An 11,770-nucleotide genomic window follows, 5' to 3' on the forward strand; every position below is an offset into this window, starting at 1 on the left:
TATTGGTTTTGTATTTAATATAACTGGGTTTAAAGTAAATTACAAATATACCCCTATTACGGTACAATATATTAGGCCTTATTAATAGCAATTTAATTGTTTTTGGGTACATATTTGGCATTGGATGCTGTGTTGGGTAGTCCGTATTTCCAAGAAGCAGAAGCAGTAGCAGAGGGCACACGCATCTCAACACAAACACCCCTCCAGCCTGTCACTCAACGTCTCTCTCCCGCTCTGTTTAAAATTTTCCCTCATCATCCAATCCATCCTAATACCTGCAGGTCAATGTTAAATTACGTTTATCGTTCAACCCCTCCCCTAATACTTCCTCACTTATTCCACTCATTTATATCTTTGACTATGAATGGCAACGGGACGGGGCGGGGGCCTGCATTGCATTCCCACCCTATCCCTTCATATTTGCACTCGCGATTATAATTAACATAAGTTGTGACGATAATAATTAATATAAGATGTAATGAATACTATATTACGTGTATGTAATTTATTTATATATAAGTGAATATTGTAATTAGAACAATAATCAAATTAAAAACCACAATGATATCAACTAATTGTTCCTTTAAAATTATTTTTCATTTGTTTTTTTTTTTCAGAATTATTAATAGGACAAGACACATGATTACATATTATAGTTTATTATGTAGTGTCATACAAAAACATACTTATAAAAATTCATCAAAAAAAAATACAAAAACATACATATAAAAATTCAAAAAAAAAAAAATATTAAGACAATAAGATGTTAATACAATTGAATTCTCAAGGCATTAACCCAAAGATACCTCCCGGCAGGTCGACACACAACCCCATGCATGCCTGCGAGAATATAGAAATTTTTTCATATCTTCGCACTCATTTCTCAAATCGTGCGAATATTTTACTACACATTGTGGCGAGGATGCGGGTAACCTATCAGGTGTGGGTAGAATTGTCATTCCTATTTTATCATATATATCTATTACTTTTTATCTTATTTTATTACTTTAAGTACATTTTAAAAGTTATAATATTTATTTTCAAAAAAAAAAAAGAGTTAATAATATTCAAACTATTTACATATTGTTCATTTATCATTATGTTGAAATATACAAGAAAATCGTGAGTTTTGACGCGGTTGAAGTGAACTCTCAAATTTTTGTGCTTCTAAATTTTTGGTTCAAAATTTTTTGAGAGTATTACTGATATATTATAATGTAGTATATATGTTTAATATTTATACATATTTTTTTTAACGTATTGAAACACAAAGAGTCAAGAGCTAATGCCCCCATTAGAGTTCACACATGTGACCTCCCATATGGAAGAGTCACAAGATGCCATTATTGGGTGTCAAGCTACTTGGCTGGTTCAAATTATTATAATTTCCACAAAGTATGATAAAAATTTTAAGACAAATTTGTGTGACACTGTTTCATGGATCCATATTTGTGAGACGGGTCGAGTTAATGTGAAATGTAATACTTTTTTTTTTTTTTTGAAAACTAAATATAATACTTATACTAGCAAATGTAATATTAAATCATGAATAAACTGTTTATTACTTATAAGAAAAAATATAATATATTTGAAGGAAAATATAATACTTTTATATATTAATGTAAAAGTCTTACATTTTTCTTCAAAAATATTATTTTTTTCTTTATAAGTAATAAACATTTTATTCCAAATTAATATTACATTTACTAGTATAAGTATTACATTTGTATATTAATACGATATGATGCGACCCGTCCCATGAATAAAGATTCATGTAACGATCTCACACAAGTGTAACCTAAATTTTAAAGAATTTTAAATGGAGAAAATCGTGATTGCCAAGCTCGTGAATTATTATTTAAAAAATAAAATAAAATAAAACTATGTATAAAAGATGTAATGAATCAATAGGACCAGACACATGATTACATATTATAGTTTATTATGTAGTATTATACAAAAACATACCTATAAAAATTCATTAAAAAAAACAAAAACATATGTATAAAAGTTCAAAAAAAAAAAAAAAAAAACTAATGCAATTGAATTCCCAAGGCATTAACCCAGAGATACTTCACCCGCACACGCCCATATACCTGTGAGAATATAGGAATTTTTTCACATCTTCGCACCCATTTTTCAAATCATTCAGGTATTTTATTATGGAGCGGGAATGCAGGTAACTTATCGGGTGTGGGTAGAATTGCGATTTCTATTTTATCAAATATATCTTTTACTTTTTATCTTATTTTAAGTACATTTTAAAAGTTATAATATTTATTTTCAAAACAAAAAAAAAAAAGTTAATAATATTCAAACTATTTACATATTGTACATTTATCATTATGTTGAAATATACAAGAAAATCGTGAGTTTGACGCGGTTGAAGTGATGATGGTGTGATTTGAACTCTCAAATTTTTGTTTCTCTAAATTTTTTGTTCAAAATTTTTTATGAGTATTACTCTATTATAATGTAATATATGTGTAATGTTGATACATACTTTCTCAACATATTGAAATACAAAGAGTCAAGAGCCAATGTCCCCATTAGGGTTCGCACATGTGACCTCCCATCCGGAAGAGTTACAAGATGCCATTGAGTGTCAAGCTACTTGGCTGGTTCAAATTATTATAATTTCTACAAAGTATGATAAAAATTTTAAGACAAAAATTTGTATGAAACCGTCTCACAGATCCATGTCTGTCAGACGAGTCGAGTCAAGATGAAATGTAATACTTTTTTTTTTGTTGTTGAAAACCAAATGTAATATTTATATACTAGCAAATGTAATATTAAATCATGAATAAACTGTTTATTACTTATAAAAAATATAATATTTTTGAAGAAAAATGTAATACTTTTACATATTGATGTAAAAGTCTTACATTTTCCTTCAAATTAATATTATATTTTTCTTTATAAGTAATAAATATTTTGTTTCAAATTAATATTACATTTATTAGTATAAGTATTACATTTGTATATTAACACGATACAATGCTACACGTCTCATGAATAAAGATTCGTGAAACGAACTCACACCAAATTTTAAAGAATTTTAAATGAAGAAAATCGTGATTGCCAAGCTCGTGAATTATTATTTTTTTAAAAAATAAAATGAAACTAGTGTAGAAATTATTTTTCTACGGAGTATTTTTATTTGCCCAATGCTCACAAATCCCCTCCCTCTATAAAAGGCAAAGCTTCCTCTTATCCTTACCACTCAAACTCACAATCACAATCCTCTTCCCCCTCTCTCTCTCTCTCTCTCTCTCTCTCTTCAAACGTTGTCTTCTAGAGAAACCTTTTGAACTTTCCGAATCCTAAAATGGCTTCGAAATTACTCATAATGTCACTGCTTGTGATCTCATTCTTCAATGTCTGCTTCGCTTCTAGAAAGCTGGCAGCCTTGGTAAATGAGCAGCCAGGCCAGCTTCTCCAGTACCACAAGGGCCCATTGCTCGCCGGCAAAATCTCCGTCAATCTCATCTGGTACGGCAAATTCAAGCCGGCCCAGAGAGCTATAATCGCCGATTTCGTATCCTCTCTCTCCGCCGCCGCGAAACCCCACCCCTCCGTCGCCGCCTGGTGGAAGATCACCGAGAAATACTACCACTTAGCCAGCTCCAAAAACAGTTTGTCGATGTTTTTGAACAGGCAGGTACTCGACGAGAGCTACTCGCTGGGGAAATTGTTGACCCAGAAGCAGATCGTTGACCTGGCTGGAAAGGGCGAGGGGAAAAACGCCGTCAACGTCGTCTTGACCGCCGCGGATGTTACCGTCGACGGGTTCTGCGTTAACCGGTGTGGGACCCACGGGTCCTCTGTTTCCAAATCTGCCCTTGTAAAAGGGAAGAATTACAAGTTTGCGTATATCTGGGTTGGGAACTCGGAGACTCAGTGCCCTGGCTACTGCGCGTGGCCTTTCCACCAGCCCGTTTACGGCCCGCAAAGCCCGGCCCTCATTGCGCCCAACAACGACGTCGGCTTGGACGGGATGGTGATCAACTTGGCTAGCCTCTTAGCCGGGACCGCCACGAACCCGTTTGGAAACGGGTATTATCAGGGTGAAGCCGGCGCGCCGCTGGAAGCCGCATCGGCTTGCCCCGGGATTTACGGCAAGGGGGCTTACCCGGGTTACGCCGGAGACTTGTTGACCGACCCGACTACTGGTGCAAGCTACAATGCGCATGGTACAAACGGGAGAAAGTACTTGCTCCCTGCTTTGTATGATCCATCCACTACTTCATGTTCCACTTTGGTTTAGAATTCTCGAGATTTTAAAAACGGAAAAAAAATAAAGGAAAAATGAAAAAGTATAAGCTAGTAGTATTATATAGAGGGCGTTATTGTAATTTATTGATTCGTTTATTTGTTTGGATAATAAAATGGCAAACTACTTTGGTTTGCTTCGCAAACATCGACCATGGTATTTTGTTTTTAATGATATCTAATTTAAATACCAAACATGATGTTCCGTGGTGCAGGGTTACTTTGTCAATTTAAAGTTAGGACACTATCACAAAATTTTTAATTTTTTATTTCCATCTTCCAAAGGTTGAATTTCCAACCTCATTGGTCCTCCACACTCTACAAAGTATTTGGGAATATAAATCACAGTGATTTAATAATTAGTAGACGTGATCAAATGTCGAAACGCATAAGAAATATGTTAATTTTGGACATAATTTTCACATTGTTGTTGAAGTTTGAACATTAATTTTTTTTTTTTTCAAATACTGAACTATTGAGTTAAACATGTGCAAACTTTTTAATTTTTTATTTATTCCAATATTAACGGAATAATTCTAAGAGCATCCCCAAAAGAGGATAATATGGAGAGACATCTCAACAGATGGGAGAATGGAAGGATAGAAAAAAGAATTCTCCTGCAAAGAGTGGGAGAATGGAAGAAAAAAAAAAACAGCACAGTCCCTACGCGTATCGCGTAGCTGAGGAGGAAGGGCGTGCAGGAGCGCCTGGTGGCGCGTGCGACCGTCAACCTTTAATTTTTTGGTAATTTTAAATTCTTTTTTTTGTTTTGTTTTTTGTTTTTTTTTTTTTTTTTCTCTCCCCTCTCACATTTTCTTTCATAATCACCTTTACATTCTCTTCAAATTCTCCCCAAGTGATAATGTTGCTCTAAGTTCACAAAACCTTATACCTAGAATTCCTATCACAATTTTGATAGAGTTATATACTATTTTAGAAGTGGAATTTCTATTTTTTGGGGTTGAAATTGTATGGTGAAAATATATATATTCGTAAAAGTATAAGTCAGTATTTTTTAATAGTGAAAGTAGCATAATTTGGGGCAGATTAAGAAGTTGCGTTAGGGAATTGAAAGTTTGAGTGAGGCTTTCCAAGCAAGCATCGGCTGCAAACAATCGATATGCGCTGTTTGGCACCTCCTTTTAGCCTACATTGCATCAAACTACGCTATTCGATTGCGACCCAATTCGGGATGTTTCATTACACACTTCCAATCACAAAAATAACAATTATTATACGATAAATCACTGATATAATGTTTACTTTTAGGGGTCGTTTGGTTCACGGAATGTAAGATTACCTAGGGAATGTTAGATTGCTGGGAATGTTAGATTACTGGGAATGTTAGATTCCTGTGTTTGGTTAAAATTGGGGTATGTAATATAATGATGTTTGGTTTAGGGTTATCTTTTATACACACTATAATATCCTTAAACATATTTTCATATATTTTAATAAATTTAAAAATTAAAATAAATAAATAAGATAACGGTATCATATATAATCACATGATTTTAAAATATTAACTAAAATCTTGAACTTGAGAAACAAAATTATTTTATAAACTAACATAACATAATAAATAAATATATATATATATATATATATATATATATATATATATATATATATATATATATAAAACTAACATAACCAAGGTTATCTTAGATTACCTAAGATTTTGAAGGGAATCACATTCCCTTCAAAATCCTATGTGGAGGGAATGTGACATTCCTTGGGAATGTTAGATTCCCTGAGATAATATGAACCAAACACCGGAATGTGAGCTTTGAAATGTCACATTCCCTTGGTTATCTTATATAACCTGAACCAAACGCCCCCTTAGTATTTTGTTGAATATCAATTTTTGGTTATTTAATATTCATTTTTTTATGTACTGAATATATATTTTTAAATGTACATGACTTTGTTATCTAGTGGCACCAAAATTTTTGTCTTAAAACAAAGGCACACAAATCTAATTCCTTAGTCTTAGCGTGTTGAGCTGAGCTTCTCGAATGTGGAATCCGCTTGTGACTCCCCTTCACCAAAATATGCTGATTTAAAATTAATATTTTGACTATTTTTTAATAATAATTACGCCAAAAACAGATAAAACTTATAATCTGATAAATTCATTCCTCTTTTAATTTGTTGGTTTCCAAGTCAAACTCAATAAAATAGACAGCTAGTGAGAAAATGACGACCATCTTAAAGCTGTATCTAGAAGAAGACCTGATTATAAAGCTGGCATTTCACTCTGCCCTCTCTTCTCGTTTAATGCTTTTAAATTTTAACTCAGTTTTAATTAAGCTTAATTCATTTTTTTTTTAACATCATATTTTAACAGCCTGTCCTAATTCACGCTATAATTGATTGTTACTTAATATCACACTAACACTTCACTAAAAGTCAAGAGATAGGAATTCTAATATTTTATGTATTAAAAAACTCCTTTTATTTTTATTTTTTGAAACATCTGAGGAGGTTGAAGATTATACTTATTTTGTGCCTAAGATGATAATATAAATACCAATGCTCGCTTAAAGTTGGGTTTATATAAGATAGAATAATAAAATTTTTGATCGAAAAATAGTGAAATTATTGGAGCAGCTAAAGTAGTGACAATGATATTTGGGCGGATGGATTCCGGGCCGGATTTTAGACTGTGCAAGCTGGGCTACCGCAAATTTTAGAGGGACCCCCAAATTTTAGAGGTCTAATATTTAATTTTTACCTAACTAGTTTAAAAATAAAAATTAAAAACTTTCAATAAATTTTAAAAGGCTTCATGAAAAAATGGTAAGAATGTTTATTTATTGTGTTTTGATTTGAAGGTCAAAGGTTCGAAACTTGTGTGCTTCATAATATGTCTTTTGTTTTTTCCCTATTTTTTAAAATCCTTTTGCATTGTGAGTTTTGCGCACACTATTATTATTATTATTATTATTATTATTATTATTATTATTATTATTTTTATAATGTTATAATTATAATTTATTCCATAATATGTCTTTTGGCTTTTTCTTTGCGCATAGTAATATTTTAACACATTATTATTATTATTATTATTATTATTATTATTATTATTATTATTATTATTATTATTATTAGAAAAAATACGGTATTGGTTTTAAAGATTGTGATTTTGTTGGGGCCTCATTTATTTACCAGAACAAGACCACAAAAATCTAAAAATCGGCACTGGATGGATTGCTACTACCAGGCCATTACCGCTTTAACAGAAAAATAGGCCACTAAACTTATACACTTTGTGTAATTGAACCATCAAACAAAAAAAGTATGTAATTAAATCATTAAAAATTCAAAAATTGTACAAATAGTATTTTTTACAGATTACTTCTAAGTTTCCATTAAATATGATGTCATAATGTCAAATTATATATAAATATTATTTTAATAATTATTTTTAAAAATTAAAAGAAAGAAAAACATTTTAAAAAAAAAAAAAAATCAGAAGAAGTTCATTTGCTGTGGATGAAGGGGGTGGTAGCCATGGATGATGGGATTGAACTAACCCTCACACCAAACAAATATAGAAAGCAATTTAAGAAAGAAAACGAAAAAAAAAAAAGAGGGTTTGTTGCTGTTGCCCAAAAATTCAGAACGAAGAGAATTGCTATTGCCCAATTTGCTCAAAAATTGAAATTGCCAAACCAAAATACGAAGCTGCCTTGAAATAATTTGCCTGCCGTCGAAATTGCCACTGGATTAACATTATGACATCATATTTTACCAGAAATTTAGAAATGATTTGTAAAAAATATTATTTTCATAATTTTTATTTGTTTAATGATTTAATTGTATATTCTTTTAGTTCGATGGTGCAATTACACTAACAGCACGTTTGGTTCACGGAATGAATTTTGAGGTAATAGGAATGCTATTCCAAAAGGAATAGAATAGGCAAGGAATAGAATAGGATTTGTATTCTATTGTTTGGTTCGCGGAAGGAATAGACTTTAAGAATTATATTACAGTGTTTGGTTGATTTAAGGAATAGAAATGAAATATGTTTTAAAAGACATAAATACCCTTATAAAAATATGTGATGGTGGCGATGGTGACGGTGGTGGTGGCGGTGATGGTGGTGGTGCTGGGGTGGTAGTGGTGGTGGTGGCGGTGGTGGTGTTGACAGTGACGGTTGTGGCAGTGGTGGTGGGGGCAGCGACGGTTGTGGCGGTGGTGGTGGTGGTGGCGGCGGTGGTGCTGCTGTGTGGTGGTTCTGGTGGCGGTGGCGATGGCGATGGCGGTGGCGGTGGCGGTGGTGGCGGCGGTGGCGGTGGTGGTAATGATGGTGGCGGCGGTGGCAGTGGTGGGGGCGGCGACGGTGGTGGGGACGGTGATGGTTGTGGCGATGGTGGTGGTGGTGGCGGCGGCGGCGATGGTGGTGGTGGTGGTGGCGGCGGCGGTGATGGTGGTGGTGGTGGCGGCGGCGGCGGTGATGGTGGCGGCGGCGACGATGGTGGTGGTGGTGGTGGCGGCGGTGATGGTGGCGGCGGCGACGACGGTGGTGAAATAGGATAAATTTATATATATGATAAAAAAAATTAGGTTAAAGAAAGGGGTAAAAAAGGAAATAAATTCTAAAATCTATTACTGAGCGCTCAGTAATAGGCTAATACCAGGGGGGGCCCTAGTAATAGCTATTACCTTATTTGAGGTAATAGGCTATTACCAGGAATATTATTCCTGGTAATAGAAATGGTTACCAAACAACGGAATAGGCTTATTACTGGGAATGCTATGCCATTCCCGGCCTATTCCGTAAACCAAACGGGCCATAAGTGTAAAAGTTCAGTAGCCAATCTGATACTTTTTCCTTTAAATAATACAGAGTATAATACATTAAAATTTAAGGTATTAGTGTACAAGTGAGCCATCATTATAATATTTTTCTAACGTACAACCAAGTGGTGCACCAAAGACTAACAGTTGTAGCTTGTAGGCCTAAATTTGACTTCCTAGCCTATGTACAATCATAGAAAGAAGGAAAAAACCAACTACATATTGCGCCGCGTTGACGTTGCAAACGATACAAATTTCCTTCCAATACATTAAAAGTCTTAATTAGGGGATCTTTCCTGTACCAAAATATTTTGTTCTTCACAAATAAGCCATCAAATTTGAAAAATAATAAATACAATTGGCTTATTTTTATCTTTTATCACCTGTAAACTTTGGGTTTATCATAGTTGAATGGGATGCTAGCTCAGAAGATATAACAAGTTAATGATGACGTTGGTCTTATGTGTCACTCTTGTGGTATGTTTTAACGAATAAATGTTATATAACATGTTAATTCTTAGACCGTAAAATAATAATAATAATAATAATAATAATAATAATTATTATTATTATTATTATTATTATTATTATTATTATTTGACAGAAAAATTTCAAACATTTATGTGTTGGGACAATTATAACCAAATTTTTAAAACTTGGTACAAACAACTAAAATCATTTTACTTTGACCCAATTATATATGCATAGAAATTATATTAAAATATTTAAAATTTGACAAATTAATATCAAACATTTTTATTTCGCAATAATTATAATTTTCAATCTAATAATGAATCCATTTAACTCTAATTTCTTGAGTTTTCGCATAAGCTATTTAAAAAAATAACATAATATCATTTTTTAAAAGCATAATGTATCAAAATATCTACTTTTTACAACTAAAGTTTAGAATTAAACTATTCAAAAATATATTTTACATATATAAAAGATGTTTAAATATTATAGCCATCAATTATACCTAGATTAAGAGAATTAAATTATTTTTAAGGTTGATATTATAATTGACTATAATTTCCACAAAACACAAAGCTTTATATTTTCTTTTTTCACCTAATGTTAAAGGTTTAAATATAATTATCACAATGCATAAAAATTTGAGTTTTTTCTGCCAATAAACATCATCATCATCATCATCATCATCATCATCATCATCATCATCATTATTATTATTATTAAACTACTACTACTACAAAGAAATTATAGATCTACCCGTGCTACCGTCACCATTGAAAACATAGACCAATCTCTTCTTCCAAATATCCAATTTATTGGTTTAGTTTTATCTTTGTTTGTGATTTGAGTGATTGATAATTTTTTTCTTTGTAGAGAGAAAAGAGAAAAGAAACTAATATAATGAATATTTAAAAAATTACTTTAATTCATTCTATATCCATCATCTATATATGGGTATAAAAGTACTTAGAAAGTCCCTGTACTATAGTATTTTGTTCAATTTAGTCCTTGTACCTTTATTCTGTTCAATTTAGTCCATCTACTTTAAAAAGTAGTGAAATTAAGGACAATTGTCCAAATTTTATTAAGAACATGACTGTAATTATTTATTTTGGACATACTAATTTAATATATTGGTGGTAAAAATAAATATTTTTAAATATTTATAAAGTAATATATGAGTAGGAATATAAATATCGCCAGCGCCATGTAATCTAAGTTAACGGTAATATTAAAATCGTTAACTATTGTCCTTAATTGCACCATTTTAAAAATACAGGGACTAAATTGAACAAAATAAAGGTAAAAGGACTAAATTGAACAAAACGCTATAGTGTAGGGACCTCGTAGGTACTTTGACCTCTATATATGTCATACATTTCCAATTCAATAAGTTAGCTTAGTACTTATCAAATTTATGCAAATTGCAAACAAATATCAACCGTTGCCACTAGCATATAAATTATCAACAAATTATACCAAATAAAACCACAAATAACATAGATTGATTCATGGAATTAATTGGCTCTTGTACAACAGGGTTGTGAGGAAAAACTTCATAGAAAGACACCTTTATGCTAATCAATTTTAATTGAAATTAAAGGAGAAGGAGACCTTAAGACTCAAGAGGAATAAAACCTACGGAGCAAACTCCACTTTTAGTCCTTAATTATTGTGGCATTGTTACATTTAGTCATACTTTTTTAATTGTGTCATATTACATCCTTGACTTTTATTTAATTGCCATCATTGATCCTCCGTTAAAATTTTCGTTAACAATAAGGTCAATAATGTAATTTCATATGTTGCACGATCTGGATATTGACTGTGGGGATTCTGCCAGAAAAATTCATTGAATGGTGGCTTCGATCAGCTCGAACCGTACAGTTTATCATCAACCTTTCTGCACTTGAAAATTTGGTATATTTATTCAATGACTATTGCTACATACACAATACTGTTTTGGACGAAGAGATCTCAAAGACTAAACTGAGTATAATCTCAATTTGTAGAAGTTGGAATTTGATTTGTTGTATAGGCTTTGTTGAAGAGAAACTGCAGTATCCCCCCACCCCCACCCCTCTTTACTGGCATCATCCTTTTTGGTATACTCCAAGAAATAAATGTACTATTTGGGAGCGCAGAGAGGGTTACGAGTGAGAGGGAGAGAAGTTTAATAAAAAAATGTTAAGTTTTTTTTTTTTTTTTTTGG

At 32.3% G+C, this 11,770-nt stretch overlaps 1 protein-coding gene across 1 annotated transcript; it reads left to right on the plus strand.

The window, feature by feature from the left end:
* Positions 1-3,229: 3,229 nt before the first annotated feature.
* LOC109184861 (protein EXORDIUM-like) lies at positions 3,230-4,421 on the plus strand. Its single transcript, XM_019334921.1, has one exon. The coding sequence runs from the start codon at positions 3,332-3,334 to the stop codon at positions 4,268-4,270; it is 939 nt and encodes a 312-aa protein (XP_019190466.1). The 5' UTR covers positions 3,230-3,331; the 3' UTR covers positions 4,271-4,421.
* Positions 4,422-11,770: the final 7,349 nt, after the last annotated feature.

This window comes from Ipomoea nil, unplaced genomic scaffold (assembly GCF_001879475.1).
Source record: "Ipomoea nil cultivar Tokyo-kokei standard unplaced genomic scaffold, Asagao_1.1 scaffold1286, whole genome shotgun sequence".
NCBI classification, from domain to species: domain Eukaryota; kingdom Viridiplantae; phylum Streptophyta; class Magnoliopsida; order Solanales; family Convolvulaceae; genus Ipomoea; species Ipomoea nil.

Coding starts and splice junctions, on each gene's coding strand:
- LOC109184861 (XM_019334921.1), top strand. CDS start 3,332: ATGGCTTCGAAATTACTCATAATGTCACTGCTTGTGATCTCATTCTTC.